The sequence below is a fragment of the Trachymyrmex cornetzi genome, unplaced genomic scaffold, assembly GCF_001594075.2.
Source record: "Trachymyrmex cornetzi isolate Tcor2-1 unplaced genomic scaffold, Tcor1.1 scaffold230, whole genome shotgun sequence".
Lineage (NCBI taxonomy): Eukaryota > Metazoa > Arthropoda > Insecta > Hymenoptera > Formicidae > Trachymyrmex > Trachymyrmex cornetzi.
The window spans coordinates 799,382-818,989 of record NW_017296957.1 but is presented as its reverse complement, the minus strand read 5'-3'; the positions used below and the strand labels follow the sequence as shown (position 1 = coordinate 818,989).

The following is a 19,608-nucleotide window of genomic DNA, read 5'->3' as shown; positions in this document are numbered from 1 at the left end:
AAGCCGTATCGACTTGCAAAGATTTGAGTGTAAAGGTTTGAATTAATTCTCCGAGAGTAGAAATATACGGGGTTACACACACACTCTCTCTCTCTCTCTTCTCTCTGAAGAATCGATAACGACGATAACACGCGACCATCATCGCTCTCTTTCTGTGAATCATTTAATTCTCTTAAGTCTTAATCAGTGTTTATCAAAAATATTTAATCAGAAATATGTAATTTCTGAGAGAAGAAATACTTTCTATGAAGTAATGATTAATCGCTAACAAAGAAATAGATAATTTGCAAACAAATAAGTACTTATGTATTATAATTATATAATTGGAGGATTTTAGTTAAAATTTATGCAAATGCAATGTAAATTGCGCGATGGAATCTCAATTGATATTTCCGTCTGAGAGTTAATTATTCGCGATTTATCTTTAAATTGGCTGACAAATATATATCAAATTTATCATTAATCTTGATACGTAAGAACAGGGCATAAAAAAGCTGAATAAATACATGCGTGCATACTTGCACACTTGTTTTATTTGATAATCACATTTTATCGCCGCAAATGTAATAACGATCTCGTATAAAATTCAATGTATTATACAAGATGTCTAACGATATTAAAGAGATAAAAATAATAATTATAATATGACCCAGAAACAAGGTCAAAATTATAATAATTACACTTTTTTTTATTAATATATAAAATTAATTGCTTTATCATTAATATATATTTTATTTCTTTTATGCACACGAATATCCTGTATTGGCTCACCATTGGTTTATTTTGAATTTCTGAAAAATATGATTAATTAAAGCATTATAAATTGAATATTAAATTAAAAAGAAAATTCGTGAGATTAATATTCCGCTCTTACCAAGTTACTACAAGACGATGACACCCTTGGTAGACGACCTCTACGTAACGCTCGCCACCCCTCGCGGCGCGTCGTTATATAGTTATAGCGTATAAGAGAAAAGTAGGTCGTATCCGAGGGTTACCTGCGAATAGCCTCGAGACCGATGAAAATCAACGTCGCCGCGAGCGCACGCCCGTCGTAGGCTCGTCGGGTGGTCGATTCGAAGGGCGGTTGGTGGTTGGTTGGATGTTTGGCTCGCCCATGGAGGACGGGCGCGTCGTTGGGTCAGGGTCGCCGCCACGAGAGAACGGGAAAGTCGATAGGGAAATCGGGTTGCCACCCGTACCGGCGGCGGTGGGTAGTCGATATATCGGCCAATGTAGCAAGCAAGGCACTTATACGAGAGATAATCGAAAAGAGTTCGTTATACGTGGAATATTTTATATATTCGGGAGGTGTCGACTGCCGTCTATCGCGACAAGGGAAGGATATGACGAGAGAGGAAGAGGGAGAAAGAGAGAGAGACGGAAAAAAAGAGAAAAATTATTGTTTCCTCAATTCTCTCGACTTTCAACAATTTTGAGAATTTCTGTTATGTCGGAATTATTTTCGAGCTGTTGGAATTAATGTCACTCGTAAGGTTTATTTCTGATCGAGTGGGAAGTAAAATATCGTTGGCTCATTTCGTCGTTGCAATGCGCGTTCTTTCTTGCGACACAAGTGTAAATATTTGTGTGATGTCGCGATGAACGTTTACCGTTAAACGGAGACACATTGTAACGCAGATGACTCGGCGAGACGGCATTTCTCTTTTTTAATCGTGTAACACGTTGACATATTAAATTGCTGGCAAAAACAGATGTATGCGTAAACAAATAAAAAAAAAACTTGTTATGTCACGAAGTAGCTCTGGGTTACGGTATTATCGAAATCTTTTTCAGTTTCAAGATTCTTTTTATACATTTAGATTTCTTTTCTTTTTTAGTCGAGTGAGTTCGACAAAAAATTTATAACTTGCTCTGTAGATTTAAAAAAAAAAACTATGAAAGCTAGAGAGACACACATTTTCTTCATTTTTGTTCCATTATATGTAAACAAGATTAGAAACAGTAGTTATACGTTTCTTGACGCTTAGCGAAAAAGTAAAAGAAATGTAGACGTTTACGTTACGCAATAGGATGAAAATGTTGTTTTATTACCAACTCGACCTAGATTTTTCACACGAAACGCCCAGCCCTTGTGCTTTCGTCGCGACTCGACGTCGCGTAGACGCGGTCGACACCGCTTTCGGTATCGGTGTGTGCCATGAATTGTGACGTCAGCACGTGACGATGCTCGCGTAGTTATGTCGCGGTTAGCACGTGCGCGTAGCCGTCAACCATTGGCGTAGCTTCGATCCAAATTCCCTTCGTTTTGCTCCAAAATCTCGGAATAGTAATTAACTCCTTAATTATATACCGCGATATCTTCAGAAAATAAAACCTTTCCGAATAATTCAACAGATTTAACAAGCCATATAAAATAATGAAACAATAACGTGAAATTTGTTTCTCTATTTATAGATTAAAAAATATAAGCGAAGAAGGTCACATGTTGATATTTTTGAGTGAATCTTACAATTTCCAGTTCAAAGCAAAAAATATAATAAAAATATAATAGAATTTATTAATTGACTTTAAATAATTGCAGAAAACAAAAAATGGCTGTACTTCCGAATAAGACACCTCTTTGATTGAGCTGAAACTTTACAGACAATTAATTATATTATTAAAGTTTTTTGATAAATTAGTTTCTATATTCTTTAATTTGACATTTTTAATATTTCCCTTCTTTTTCATTTTCTTTTCTTTCTTTTTATTTGATTCTGGCATGGAAATTCTCGATGTAGGAGAGCTCACCATGACAGGATAACTTTTACTTTATATATGTTAGTGTGTGTTTGCTCTGAGGAAGGCTCAAAAATGAGTCGAAACATGTAAGCGCGTTTAGTGAATAAAGAAGTTTCATTCTTTATAAGTGTATTATTTGCGCGACGTCTTCTGCGCCCGACTCCTAGTGCCCTTACTCTTTCCAATTCTTTACGGACAATATTGTTACGATGTATAGTGATTGTTTATGAAGATCCTATCTTCGGGTTTTTTATAGTTCCAATAATAAAAAATAAAAAAGAGTAAGATTATGGTAAATATTAATAATAACGAAAACAGCTCCGATAATCGATCTTGATATGTTATCAAGGTTATGACTCTGAGAACCTCCAACAAGGAGGTTTTAGCCGTCGCTCATGTTTCGTTAAAAAGTTATTAACCAGAAAAGCTCAAGTATATAATACAAGAAAATGTTCATCTTTACATAGTCAGCTCCAAATGACCTCCGAATGACCTTGACTTTGGCTTTGATCTTCAAGAAGGTTAATTGACCTTTTTCATCGCTCGTTATTTGTTGAAAAGTTAAAAGTACAAATTCAGTGCTTTACAAACAAATTCACTGCTTTACAAACAAATTGACTGCTTTAAAAACAAATCCACTGCTTTACAAACAAATTCAGTGCTTTACAAACAAATGCACTGCTTTACAAACAAATTCACTACTTTAAAAACAAAAAAATAATAAAATAATTTATTTTTGAAATGGTGAATCTGTTTGTAAAGCACTGAATTTGTTTTGTAACGACTTTCATGCGAGGCAACTCTCACTATAAATATACTGTTGGACATGGGTTTCGACTTTCTACGCGAAGCGAGAGCTATATCTTACATTAAAATTTAGTTTAGGTTAAGTTATCGGGGATTGGCCAATAATTGTTATGTCAAGTATCTTTATTTTAGATTAGAGGTGAGTGGAAGATTTTTTAATTTTTTAATTTTTTATTTTAAAAACTATATAAAACCTGAAGATAGGGTTTTCTTAAATAATTATTATATATTGTAACAATACTGTCTGTAAAATTTCAGCTCGATCGGAGGAGTGTCTTATTCGGAAGAACATTTAAAAAAATGCCTTGACTGACGAAGCTGCAGGGTCATCTCGACCTTGTCATTAAAGGAATGTATCTTTGTTCTCAGAACAAATCAAAGAGACCTTCTTAAGAGTGTCCGCGTTTTTAATTCGCGGGTCACGGCACTTTATGGCCGTAGTCTCATCATCGTCACGATTTATTTCGACGATTTACCTACCGCTACTGTGTTTGCATCGGCGGACGATGAATCACACTTAAGTCTAGACATCGTTATTTCCCGGAAAAGGTAATAGAAACACGTGCGGCACGGTCTGGTCGCATATCATGGCCTTCGTCGCGCTATCGCGAGTGACGTTGCGTCACTGGCGGGCGGTCGTCGTTACGTCATCGGGCATATATTCTAGTTCCACCCGCGAGCTACAAATCCCCATGACATATGGGTGCCGCTCACGAACCGCCATTCGTTCCCAAAATATCAATAGCTTGTAACCGATTGCTGCGGAAAGTAGGTACTCTACAAATGCCACTTAACACGTCTGGACAACGTTATTTTATACGTCGGCGTTTCAAGCTCGTTGACCTCATTCTCACTTGTTTGTAGAATTAAAGTCCATCTTACCACCCCAGCAAAAACTTGTCAGCAAACTATTATCGCTGATTTCTCATAACAAGAATCTTAATCATTTTAATAAAATGATAAAAATGTGTATAAAAGAGCAAAAATCGGAGACTGAAAAAGATCTTGAGCAATCTAACTGATAATGATTTCATATATATATAGTTCTGAATACAAGTCAAGAAATCAATCTGCGTGAACGAGTAATTCCAACGGTCACGGATCGAAACGTTTCAACCAAACGATTTGTCACGACATGTGTCACGTTTGACGTGTTTACTTCACCGACACGTTGCACTACGCCGGAAACATGACTAGGAATCTCGATCCACGATTTTGCGGCCCATGTCGGAATTCGGGGCGTACCGTTCGCGCGGAACATACGCGGCTCTGTTTGCTTACTTGTCTCTCCCGGTTGTTTTTCCCGCCAGTTGGTACGCGGGTTAACTCTCTCTCTCTTTTTTTTTACACAGCTCGTTCTGCTTCTGTTTTTTTTACACGGGAGCATTCGCAGTGCTGTGCACGTCGATCGGCAGCCGCGCCGATTTGACAGCGGCGCCAATGCGCCGTACTTGGACGACGCCCAAACGTAATAAATTGCAAATCAGGTCATTGCTTCCCCGCTCGCGAGCGCGAGTTTAGCGTTACCGGGGGAAACCCTGGTGCCGCTTGATCTGCGGGGTTTACATAGCGACTCGCATAGCGAACGCGTAACGTCCGTCGCGTCGCGTCGGGTCGGGTCGGGTCGCGACGCGACGCGACGCGACGCGACGCGACGCGTCGCGTCGCATCTCGTTGCCGTCGCAGTAGTTTAGGGTGCATCCTCTCTCCGCAATACCCCCACGTCGCCATCGGCGACGACGCGACGGTGGATAAACACCACTATCCGATGTCGTTGTACATGGTTGCGAAACGCCGGCATTTTCCACAGGAAAAGACTCACTGAGCGAAGCGCAGTGGAAAATGCCGGTAGGTCGTTCAATTCATCAATTCTTTAATCCGTCCGATTAATCTTGAGAGAGAGAGAGATTTCTTGGTTCACTTTTAATAAAACCACGAAATCATTACCGATTAGATTGCTCATTTCTTTCAATCTCTCATTTTTTATTCTCAGAATTGACTCAAATTCTTCATCCTAAAATATCCTAATTTTTCCCTGATGATTTCAATAATATTAAAAATTGTTTTGTATTTTCATCTTGATTTGGAAACCGTCGAATTTTTGTTTAGAGATCAATTTAACATAGCAATATAAATTACTAGATACTAACTAACGTTGCTGACATTGCTTGCATGTAATTGTTAAGTTGATAGTATTCTAATATTGCGTAGGTGTGATGTACACATATTAAACTTCTTAAAGCCAAGAATTTTAATTTTATAGAAAACTTTATAAAATTCTCTGACTTTTCCCTGATTTTCCTGAATGTTTTCAATTCTCTTGACACTTTCCTGATTTTTCTGATTTCCAGTTTTGCGGCAACCTTGTCTATACATATTTAACATATTTCTATTATTTCATTAAAGTAACGTGATCTGGTTTCATTTGCTCCACCATTGAATAGCTTATTTGATCAGCTATTCTATCAATTCATCTATAATAATAATAAAAGCGTAAATAGATGATGCTATGCTGATCAAAATAATAACTAGATAGAATCGAGATAATTACAAACAGGAAACGTTTCGCAAACTATTATGAATAGCATTTTAAAAAAGGAAAAAATCAATTTGAAGTGTTTTATCAACTTCTTTGTGACATTTTTTCTGTAAAAAAAGAGTTCAAGATAAAAAGAGAAAAACAATAGCAGTCCAGTAAGGAGTAACTGGAGACTACTGCAGCAAAATGCTAGACATAATATTTACTTCTAACCCGACTAATCTCTCCTCTCTTCTACGGTCGACTATCTACAGTCAACAGCTTCACTATCTTGGACTGGGAAGGTCGGCCGGAAGGTCAAATAAGTTCGCACTTTGAAAGAACATCAAAAAGATGTCAATTAAGAAACTGCTTTTAAACTTTCCTTAATAAAATTTGACACCAGCTAATTTAATCATCGTTGTTATTACCAAACGATATCGTTAGTTGCTACTATTCCAAGTAGATAAAGTAATTTAAGAGAGTGATATATTCAACGTAGTAATGAAATTGGAGCAAAAAGTTCGAGAGCGAATTCAAATAAGATTGCGTTAAAATGTAATAGTGTTCTATAATTAAAAATTTGGCTATTATTAATTTAAAAAATTTGACCATTATTTTTGTCACAGTAAGATCTCGACAGCAAGATGAATATTTGTTGCTACATTTTAAAAAGCCCTTATTCTTTAATTCCTTAACAACAGTATCAGTATTGTTATGTTATTGTTGCGTATCTCTTTTATCATGTATACAATCTACGCTACGATACTATAACAACATCGACGCTATCATTAAAAATTACAAAAAAAAGTAGAAAAACGTTACAATCAAAGAAGCAAATTTGCTTATTAATTTGCTTTTAATATATCGATCGATTTTTACATATACCACGTCTAAAGAATTATATTATATACAAAAATATACTCTATAAGTCTGAATCAGTGGATAATCGCAGACATCAATCTCAATTACGCCACTGGCAATCAGTATATTTACACTGAAATTCAATTAGAAAATCAATGAACCGTGGAATCCCTAACCTAGTTAACCTTGTTTTAGTGTATAAATTAAGTATACATATGATATTGGAACTGATGCAGCAAATATCGGTATTTCAATTACATAATTCAAACATTTCTTTCTTTTTCAGTTGAATTTCGCCGATTATCTAGTGTCAAGTATGTCACTGGAAAATCAGTGAGTATATCCACTGATTCAGATTTAGAGAGCAAAATTTCTGTAAATTTTATCCAGTTTAAAATTGTCAAGAGTCAAAGTTTCGCCAAGAGAATATCAGAAAGAAAGGATCTCTTTGGGTAAATTTTCGACATTGCAGTCATAGTATTCCTAAGTCGCGTCGTCGCTCGGAGCATCTGTATGCACGCGAAGGAGGCGGCGGCGGTTCGTGTGTGCCGCAATCTGGCGCGGATCGGGGGCGAGATAAGGACGGGAAGATACGGGACCGAGAGGAGCAAAGGAAGCCGCATCTTCTCGGCCTCCGCCAAAGAGCGTAGAGCAGCGTCGTCGTCGGCGTCGGCGTCGACGTCGGCGCGCGCGGGAATAAGGGCGGACCCGTAGTACGCCGTAATCTAATTTGCGATGCAATCTAGAATAACAATGGTCCGCGTCGCGGTGGCGGCGGAAAGGAGGCAGGCGTGACGGCTGTACGAAACGCATCGCAACGTCTCGCCGGCGAGAAGGAGGATGAAACTTCCGCCGACTCTCCTCGACGTAATCACGGGACCGGTAACTTCCAAATTAAGTTCCCCATCGCCCGATGCCGATGGAAACCGAAGCGCGCGGTGGACGCACAGTCGACGTCCTCGTACCCTCGGGGCTCTGCCAAGGAAAGGGCTCCGCCACCGATCGATGCTGAGATTCGGTATCTCATCATCGGGACGATACGTCGTCAAGTGAAATGTATTGACGCATTACGCTGCTTATGCAAATTACACTTACCCGTAGGAACATTGTTTAGAGGATATTCGGATACGTTCGTGAAAGAAAAATTGGTCATTAACCCGAGAATAGTTTTCATCTTTTTTTACGTAAACGATCACCAGGCATATTTTTACATCTCAATTAAAATCACTGTTATTAACAACATATTGTATATTATTGATTGTTTTCCGATTTATTAATATTTGAAAACATGAGTTTTTAATCACAATTTTCTGAAAAAAGTAAGCATAAATCAAAGAAATATTAAAAGGAAACACATTAAATAAGTTATTTATGATAGTTTCTAAAAAGTAAATATTTTTATATTAATGTAACGCTTTTTCTTTATTGAGTGAGTTTTCAATGGAGTTGCATATTTAAGGATCCATAAAGAATAATTAATTAAAAAAAAAGATTGGTAAATAACATTCCTATAAAATAATATTGTATACCAATTCACATTTTCTTCATCGCTGGGATATAAAATTCGAAATGACTACTCCCTAAGGGAGTGTACTAAGGGCTAAAATCTTCATCGATATTTAATAGATATTCTCTCAAAAAGTTTCTTAAATGGGATTGAATAAACCGAGGTATAAACGGAGATTTGTTTCAGAAACATATTTTTAGATATTTTTCTCGTAACCATTATTATAGTGTTCAATTTATAAAGTATAATAAAATGATTTCATCGAGTTTTTACGGTTAAAAACTCTTTAGAGTTAATATTTTATTAAATTAAATGTTATTAACAAATTATATCGTATTAAGTTACGTGCAAAGAATTTACTCTACGCAATATAGCAACGCTTCAAGGTCTTTATCTAAAAACTCGCAACGAAAAACTATAATACTATCAATTATGGCTGCAAGTGGAATCTTGTGAATCATGCTCGTCCTAGATCCACTTCGTTGTCGCATATTATCGCGCGTTTGAAATAATTGAATCAAGGAACAGAAATAGAAAAAAAAAGCGGACGAATGAGAAGTTATGTACGGCCATGAGCGTGGTCCATTTTTCTAGAAACAAGAAAAAAAAGCATGCATCGGATAGATGCTGCTGTGCCACGCTGTGGTGTGGCCGGCCGACTACCGAGATTAGATACCAAAAGCTTGTTCTTAGATAGCCTTCGACATTCCACGAATCATGTAATAATCTCGCTGAAGGTCGACAATGTTGATAACCACCTCCGTTGGATAGGAAATCACGCTTCCTTGCCTCCCCCCTCCATTCTGACCTACGCGTAACTGTCTATTGCCTGACGAGAAAGGAAAAAAAAAGCGCTGACGATAGCGCGTGCGTCTTTTTGGTTCGTGACGCGTGATATCAGGAATGTGTAATGAGACCAGTGATTGTTCAGAGAAATGCGACGGAAAATGAATGAGAAAGAGAGAATTGTTCCGGGGAGAGTGCGATACGACGTTTGTCGCGACTCGTTCGAGCCGTTATTTGTAAAGAAGCTATTCGACGAACTCGGTCAAGTCTGCTAAAATTAGTACGACGTATACAGTTTCAACGAATATGCGGAAGTGTGCTTCGGTTTTATTTCAAACAGCTTCGAGATATATGTGATAATCCGTATGTATAAATTCATCAGTAACGCGCAATGTATTGCTAATTCTCCTGGTTATTATAATAAATTTGTCTTAAAATGTTCCCTAATGTTAGATATTTCAACAGCACGCACGAATAGAAATAAATGTTTTTCAATTGTATCATTTTCCGTCTCTTTAACCATACCAATGTCACCGATGTGAATGTACTCGACATTGAAATCGGGTTTTTCTACATTCTTCGTAAAAACGTAATTTCTCAAAGTTTCACGCGTTCTCAATGATCAGATGGTACTCACAGGTGTATCAGGATAACGATAATGATCTTGTAGTAGAAGACAACGTTGTAACGGCGGCGGCGGTGGCTCCTCACGACGATGACGGTGACGATGATGATGATGCCGATGATGGTGATGGAGAATGGAGGCAGAAGCGGAGGAAGCAGAGCCGGGAGGAACCGGCTCATGCACCAACAGTCGACGATGATGAAGATGACGCGATATCGTCGCCAGGACACCCACCAGTGCTCCGACTATCAGCACGAGCGCCGCCGAGACGATGTAGCCGCTCGCACCCACTGCAACCGGAAATCGGATATCGCGATTGGTCAACAATTCAAGATCTTGACGGAAACTTCGTCGTATGTAAATCATCGTAACTTTTGCATTTATCTGTTATATGTGTTGCAACCGTCGCGATTTTTTTAAGTGACGAAGCGACAGATAATGCTATCGTTAATGCGAAAATAAATATTTAAAGGATGTGAAAAAATATCGGTGAATTATTACCGACGCACTCAAAGACATATGATCTCTCTGGAATATTTACATTTTTTTCTGCGTCATATATTTCATGAAAATTTTTTAAATAGTTAAATATACTATATAAATAAATAAAGTTTTAAATTAATTAAAATATATAGTATATATTATAGAAAATATACATATATCTTATATACTATATATTTTAATTACAATTAATTTAAAATTTCATTAATTAAGAATATCAGTTCATCCTTTTCGTTTAATCTATGCGACGTATTTTAATTATGTACATTCATATCTAGCAACGCAGTAATAAAATAATTAATAATGCATTGTGCAGTACAAATGAGAATGGCATATGTTAAATGGCAATGCAAATAAAAAAAGATGAGCTTTTTACTTGTAGAAATAAACTATATAAAAGCATAAAGACGTCATCTGTCTCTTTGAATCATGCGTGATGTCAAGACTATCTTGTTAGAACTTAAACGCAAATAATGCCCTGCGTGCAGTTTGTCGAGTCGACACACAAATCATTGACACGTGGAAATGATTAGATGTCATTTTCCGCAATTTCCTCTAAGAACAATTTCTCATAACAAGACTCAAATCACATATTTTAACAAGTCACATGTATTTAGTGATATTAATAAAGTTAATTGATTCACCGATTACCAAACTTCTACTCTTGAAATAAACATTTGATCGTATATAAAATAATTTTAGTGGCAAACAATTTTTTTTAATCTTTCAATATTAAAAGTTTCTCAAAACAAAGTCAATATGGTTCAACAATTAATTCGACCGTTAAAAGATAATGATAATGTACTTTAACTAAAATCTACAATTTTTACACATGCTATTAAACATGGATTAATAAAAAAATCGATGGATTTAAGAAATAAGGAGAAATTACACAAGATTGGTAGACTTGTGAAAAGGATTTCCATCGCGAGAGCCTGAGCATCCCTTTTGAGCATCGTACGAGCAGTCTGATCGCGAATCGCCGTTCGGCATCGCGAAGACGCGAACGTCAACGCCGGCAGGTGCACCGAGATCGAACGACCGCATCTTCCTTCCCCCCGCGTACTTCTCCCCCGGCAATCACCTCTCGCTAGCGACTGCGGAACAGCTTGGGTCTCCGGCTTCGTTCGACGGCCTCCATCGCTTCCTTGTTCTCCTTCTCTACCGCGCGGCAGGGACACGCGTGTCCGTGCGCGTGTCTCGGCTCGGCTCGGGGAGATACCGCCCGGATGCGGCGCGCCGCGGCGAAGGACCGATGACGATCAGATTGAGAACAGGGGCGGCGCGAACGTTCGCCAAATCGGCCATTTAATTTTGAACAAGAGGTTTCGAAAAATTAGACAAAGTATCTTTCATTCACTTATACGCGCGATGATTGATGTCATTGTCAAATTATTTTGGTAACGGCGATCATCACCGAAGTTTTTTCTTTTTTTTTTAGAAAAATTACTACACATTACAAATCGTGCAATTCCAAGATAAAAAGTAATTTAAAAAATATATTTGTTTAATTCTAGTTCCGATTGCATTTTTGAAAATGGTTTCGACATCCCTCAAATTTATATTAAATTCTTCTCGATAGGAAGAGAAAATTTGCTGACTTTGGATTTAGAGAAAAACTTATATACGAACTCACAAATTGGAGAAAAATACAAATAATTTATAAATTTCTATCGTATTCTTTTTCCTAGATAAAATTTAAACACCTCAATTGTAATATAAAAACTCTTGATTCTTTTTGCGAGCAGAAATCGGATTAATACAAATTATAGAAATATATTCTCTAAAATTTTTTAAGTGAAAATTCTAAATTCCTAATTCTAAAGAGTGACAAAGAATGACGATTGAGCAAGTGTTAAAAAAAGTGGCTCAATTTTTAAGAAGGAGATTTAAATTTCACTCGATAAAATCGATAATTTTAGAGAATATCGTGAACATATTTACAATTGATATTCTATACAAAAGAAATGTTTCGTGCGTTTGCTATATCGAAGATAAGATATCATAATATCGAAAATATTCAGCATCGACGCTTTGCAAACGGAGCGTCATGAGAGTGTCTACTCACACCGGCCCTGATTGTGAGCGAGAGTGCGAGCGGGCACGACGCGAGATTGACAGAGAGAGAGAGAAGGGGGCGGTGGAGGAGGTGGTACGTCGACCGAGGTGAGGAGGAGGCGAACTGTGCAGAGCATGCGGTGCACCAGACAAAAAACGATGAGCCGCGGTGGGGGCCAGACGGGGGGCAAAAACACGCGACGAGGCCCAGAACCCAGGCGCTGCGGGCCCCTCGTTTGAACGACTCTCCCTCTCTGTCCTTCCTGCTCGCAGCTCGCAGCTCGCTACGAGCGCACGATGCTGTCTGTACCAGTGTGTATGTGCGCGCAGCGTATGCACTCCGTGGCTTCACCGAGCGCATCCACGAGTATCGCGTGCATCGCGATGGAAAGGACGAGTTTGCGATTATTCGAGCTACGGATGTTGAAAAGAGGAGACAAATAATTTCTCGATAAAAAATATATATATATATATATATTAATATTTTTTATTCGTATTTGCGATTATTTCTTGGAAATATTTTGTGCTTGTCTCTTTTAAAAATTTTTAGAAATTAATCTATCGGTATTTGGCAGGAATGATGATAATGTCGAAGAATGGATAAAATTCTCTGAAAGCTTTGTGTAATATATTAGAATGATAAAAAAAAATCCCTCTATGATGGCAAGATGATTTTGAAATTCATTTAAGTGAACACACGAGATATCGACAACATACCGTGTGTGTATATTCCCTTGAGAATGAACCGACGTAGACCGGCGCGGCTATGAGGGTCCTCGGTCTTATCTTGAGCTTTCTTGCTCTCTCTCTCTCTCTCTCTCTCTCTGTTATCACCGCCGTACGGGTTCGCCGCTCTTTGTGCCGAGTCTCGAGTGCCGCCTATTTGAAGTGCCGCGAGACAAAGAGCGCATCGCTCTGCATTCACTTGGAGAAGACTAGCGCAAGCCTGGACGAGACAAGGTGCGCCTCGTACGAGGATAGATTGGAAAATAGAATCGGATAATAGGCATGGATGGTAACGAGCAAGAGGGAGAGACAATACGCCACCGTCGTGATCTACGGAGTTAGGGACTGCGAAGTAGACTACGCCGATCTGGCACGATCTCACTGCTCATTATCTTCGCAGCAAACTAAAGTACGAGACACACTGGGTGCTTTCCATTTGGTGATACAAATCGACACAAATATCGTTCTATCTTTGTTACCTCTGCAATATCAAGAACGATAAAACGATGTTTGTATCACACTGAATGGAAAGCACCTACTTACAGATTTCTTTTGACTTCGAAAATGTCGATTCATGAAAGTAATTCGTGAAAGATTCACATAGTGATGATTCAAGAATTCAGACCATATTAATAAATTTTTTGGTGGTATTTTATAGGATTTCCTATCGCGTTCTATCGTTTTTAATTTAATGACAGCTTTTACAATAGATTTCAAATCAATTACGGGTAAAAACGTGAAGCCGTTAATATTTTGTGAGTTATAAGCGAAGGAGATTGATGTTTTAAAAGAGCGAGCAACAGCGAGTATTTCCGTCCAACGAAGAGTGCCAATCACAAGAGTGTTTAATTAATGCCTGATTGCAAAATTGTGGACGTGGTGGTGGTACACGACGAAGACAGGTCGCGGACAAGAGAGATGTGAGGAGTAAAATCGAGAAAATGGCACGTGCAGTACGAGCCGGTACGGCGTGTCCGCTACCCGGTGAAACGTGACGCCAGACTAAACACTAATACGGATATCGGATTCCGAAAGACGCTTAAACAATGACTTTTTTAGTTTAAAATAGCCTGCGGGGTCGTGTTTCTCGACCGTGTTTGTCACGGTAATGTTTGCAGGATGCCACGAAGACGGCATTGCAGGCTCAAGCTAGAGCCGGTCTCGTCTCTGCGAACGACTGTAACTACGCTACTTTGTCAACTAAATCACGCGGCAAAGGGTTTAATGTCTCCCTCCCAGAGTCTGCGACGAATGCACCGAGCGAGACCCACGCAGATGGAGAGTCGGGAGTGTCGGGACAGACCTCTCGCATGCATCCAATAGAGACGTGGAGAAGGGGAAGAGATGGCGACCCTCGTGATTCCTGCCGCTATTGTCCCGTCTGCGCGACTCCTCGTTAAAACATCTTTAATGATCGCTCTTCAACGACGATCTATGGTCGTCGAAGTTGGCATAATACTGCGCAACATCCTTAACGGTACACACTTCTCGGTTTATTCTTCATTCGGTATGATTTTACAGATATCGTTTTGGTAAAATTCTTATAAACTTCGAAAATTTTCATCAATTTCACGCAATGCAATTTTTGTAATGCAGTAAAAGATATAGAAGAAATATATTAAAATATGTTAATCCTGTACTCTGATTTTGAAACTCTTAATGACAGTTTGGTATCGGTATGTTGTTTCGTAGCTTTTTTATCGTATAATATCTGCGCAATGGCAACAAAACGATACTGAACTGTCGTTGAGAATCACAGAATCAGGGTACTGTAAGTTTTCACTCATAGCCATGCATTTTTTTTAAATTTAGTATAGTAATTTAGTCGAGGTTAGTATTTTTATTATTAAAATTTTGATAACTTAAATAACATTTAATAAGACTGTTTGACATTCAATTTAATTATTTATATTAAAATAGTGTTAGTTTAATTATTCTAATACTTTACATTCTATAAAGTAGATATTAAAAAGTGTGCAAAATTTTTTTAATTATGCGGATGAATTTCACTCAGAGTAAGAAAAAAATTAGTAGCATTCCAGAGTTAATTACTAGACAATGTGCCTTGTATAATTTAGATTTCGTTTAATTTTCTGCAAATGTAAAAATTCTTTCTTTTTATCAACTCTTTATTATGACTGTTTTAATTCAGGTCTACATAAAACACATGTTTACATACTTCTTGCGTTTCACAGTCATAGTTAGGTTGTAAACTTTAATGGATTTTCGTTAATACGTTCCGTCTAAAACTTTTAGAATGAATCTCATTCTGTGAAGAATGAAATGTCACTCTTAAAGGTTAAAAATTGAGCCATTCTTTTTCAAGACTGGCTCAATTTTCATTCTTTAGAGCGAGATTCCACATCAAAAAATTTAGAGAGTAAAAAAACACTCTACATTAAATTCCTCACATATAGAAAATCTATTTGTTTATATCTAATGCACGAAAGAATTTAAAGTGCGACATATTAGTTATATTTTTAGCCATCGTATAGAAGCGATATACGCGGGACGCAGCTGAAGCTGAATTTCTTTCAGTTTTCGTTTCTCTGCCAAGTAAAGAGTAAAGTAGAGACCGCGGCAAAAGAGCGGGCGAGCAGGCGGTGAAAGAAAGGGGCGAACTTTTAATCAATCCGCCGCAGCGAGGAAGGCTAAAAAACGATCCGCGCCCACGCAGCGGCTGTCCACGTGCGGGAATGCGTAGGTGGAGAGGGGGGGAAGAGGCGGAGGAGAAGGCTCGTAGAGAGTGCCGGTCAGGTTGCGAGGACCGAAGCTGGCCAAGGCCAGAACGCGGTGAAGCCAGGGTGGATTATTTTTAGCGCTTCCTACTATTGTGCAGAGTGCGCGAGTCTGTCGAGTGTCTAGGCGGAAGACTAGTCCGGTTTAACTATACGCGTTCACTACGTTCCGCGCACGTGCATCCTAACTTATCTTTCGCAGATGAAAGCGCTATAGATCGGTTCGCTATTAGCGACAGCAAATATACTTGTACGTTATGTCTCTATTGAAATGCAACTTTAGCAATTTCAGTACGAGACAAGATGTATGTCAACATGATATATTTGTTAAAAGGAATGTAAGGTTGTATGCGAGTGGATTGTTAGATCCAACTGTTTTTCTACTGTTCTCTGTACGAGAAACGATACATCACGTCTTGCGATGACACGACGTCGCGCAGACCTTAAAAAAGGTCTAGACGGAAGATGACATTTTTCTCGGAAACGTATGTCTTTTATATACTATCACTGCAAATTTTTCAAAAACAATTCCATCCTTCAGACAGAACTTGTGCTTTTTTAAAAATAAATTAAACGCAAATTTTTAAATCGATATTTCCTAAAAAAAAAATCAGATTTTTTAATAGAAAACACAAAAGATCTTTAACAAGTATAAACAAGTCTATGTTGTAAAATATGTTTTTCTTTTGATATACATTACAAATACGAAAATATAGTTTTTAAAAATTTAAAAACAATATCTCTTCAAGAATATCGATTCAATAAAACAAATAAAAGATAATAATTGAGTAAGACTTCTCGCTTTGAGCAACCTTATTTAATATGAAAATAAATTCATAAAGCATTTCACGTCGTATAATATGCGGAAGATTCCGAAAATGCATACTAAATATAACGATATAATAATAATAATAGTACAATTTAATTGCGAAAGCGTAACCATGTCCGTTTGTCGTAAAAGACGAAGATTGATCTACGCGTCGGGACGTCTGTATGCACAATGACCGTACGATTAATCGCAATTTCCGGGAGCGTTCCGTTCCTTTGGCACTTGACACCGATTATCTCAGTCTGGACGGATTGCTGCCGCAACGACGAAGACGGGTCGGCCCCGACGAGGCTGACGTGACGCAATCGACGTACGCGTGACACACATTAGCGGCGCGTAACTCTATCGCGTTAGGTGTTACGCGTCGCGCCGTCGACAAGTGCGTCCTTGGCCGGCGGATAGACATTCGCACTAAACGTCAAGTAGGGGATGTGCGGGAGACAGTCGGGTTTCCGTTGACGGAAACAAATATCGCGATATCGAGATGAAACGCGATCCAACATAGACTATTAGATTTTAATAACAAGAAAATTTCATTTTTTTTTAAACATCAAGTGCTAACTTGACAGAGGTAAACAATAATACAGTAGATTGAGTAGATATTTTTTTTCCTACCGAGTTTCGGAGATCTTTCTGTAAATTTATTTCTTATATTTTATAATGAACTTCTGACAGCAACTTGTGAGATATAATAGTAAGACAAGAAATATTTCCCTATTACATTTATACCAATATAGATTAACTTTAATCTCGGTTCGACTTATTCTTCATTGTTTTTCTAATTCTTAGAACTAGAGAAAAAGATGAAAAGTTGAATCAAAATTAAATTAAATCACATTGGTAGAAGTGAACATAAGTGATGTGTCTTTATGTTTGTTTATGTTCCTTGAAATCTTCAAAAATTTTTGTACTTAAAACGAGATAAATATATTGTGTTCGGACGTTGAAGAGAGAAAGCGACGATTTGAAGTGCAAAAAATGCAAGCAATGCGGAAGAGACTTTTTTCTCAAGAAAATTAAAGACTCGTGAAGTAATATTGGAAAGATAAGAAACAGGTATTAGTCCCTCTCGAATGCATCTCTATACTTGAACCTTTGGAGTACGCGTCTCTACTTTAAGTAAACACGGTGCAATTCGTCGCTGACAAATCGCGACGAGGCACGCGGGAGCATCGCGATTGCAAGAAGAAAAACTGAAAGTGCAGCCGCGGAATGTAAATACGAGGCACGCCCCAGCGATTCCTGTTCCCGCGCACACGCTCACGTCATCGTCCCGAAGAGCGAAACTGAAGCCGTCGTCTCCGACTCTCAGAGGCTATGCACGGAGACGAAAAGAAAAAGAAAAAGAAAAAAAAGGAAGGAGGAAGAGAGAAACGCCGATCGCATACCGAGCGGTCGAACGCGATAAATCAACAAAGATAGAGATCGGAAAAACGGGCGTAGTCACTCGAGCGTGAATTGGATCGAAATTAGCGATCTCGTAGGGCTCCCTAAGACTGGTCCCAGATCTCATCAGTATCACAGCCACCAGTTCCCTACCTACCGACTATCGACTACAGACTACTGCAGCCATGAACGTCTACCGACCGCCGGTGTGGCGCGATGCACAGTGGCGTGCATCTCGAAGATGATGTTGCGCGGAGAATGAAGCTCTGCCTCGCGCGATCAGAACTGCCTTCTTGCGTTCCCTTTCTACATAATTACGCGAATTTCGTCCGAAAAAATCGTTAAGCTTTTCTTTTGTAACAGGCGGTTTAATGTTCCTTGCATAAAATATTCTGAAACTTATATTTATTTCATCACAGAAATTACAAAAATAATAATCTTATTTAATTTTTATTTGTGGCCAAATTTTAGTTTAAAACGTAATATGCAAGCGAGATGATAGCGTTTCATTCACTGTAACTAATAAATTGTGTAACAATTGTATGAAAGATTATGTTTTTCAATATTTTAACTTTTAAAAATATTCAATAGCATAAATATTTTTTATGTGTGGATTGCATTGAAATCACCAAGAGTACTTGGTTGATATCGATTTATATGTCAATAAATATTGCATGCTGTGAATATATGTATGTATAACCGATTTCGTGATTTCAATGTAAATTATTGTTAATGTAGTTACTGTTTCGATTTAAATCGTTTTTAACAGAATTATTATTTTAACATGAACGGATGTAATTGGTATCGTCATATACATAAAACCAAGATAGCGGTGTTACTCGACGAGGCGTGACTTTTCATTACACGCGTCATTAATTATCGCATCTTGCAAAAGAATTCCGTGAAAGTGCAACTCGCGCGTACAAGAAATTTAAATGCCAAAGCGACGTTTAAATGCCGATGCGGATTTACGAGCGTGGGGGTAACGGGTGAAAAGCATTATTTACTCCGTTAAACTCCGTACGCGCAGACTAAGCCGTCTCGATTGCATAACGACATAAACAGCCGGTGTAATAGTGGCTCAAGGTCTACTATACGCATACACGTTGCGTCAGTCACCATGATTTTAACGAGTTACATCGCTATGCACGGCACGTAAAGTCATCTCCGATTCTCGCATATTAATTGCTCTGCGTCAATAAGTTTCTCTCTCGTCCCACAAGCTTATATATAAAAATTATTCAATTATACAGAATATTCTATGCGCATATAATTTTTTTACGGCTACGTCACTTTTATTTTTTGCTTTACAATTTCTAACAAAAGTTAGACGGCCACTTTCGAAATCGAGTCAATTTTCTCGTTATAACACAGTTTTAAAATTGTTTCTCTTTCCAATAATTTCTGCGCGATAAAATAAATAGACTTTCACAGAATTATTCTATATATACAATACAGAAATAACGTAATCATCGTAATCATCACAACACAACGGAACAATAAACGGTCTGTAAATTC

General features: G+C 38.1%; 1 protein-coding gene across 1 annotated transcript in view; it reads right to left on the bottom strand.

Annotated features, from left to right (window-relative positions):
- Positions 1-19,608, bottom strand: part of LOC108760941 (hybrid signal transduction histidine kinase B) — an 84,450-nt gene that overhangs the window by 49,813 nt on the left and 15,029 nt on the right. Inside the window, exon 2 of the mRNA XM_018507245.1 lies at positions 9,865-10,142. Within this exon, the coding sequence (XP_018362747.1) occupies positions 9,865-10,142 (278 nt within the window). The remainder of the gene's footprint in view (positions 1-9,864; positions 10,143-19,608) is intronic.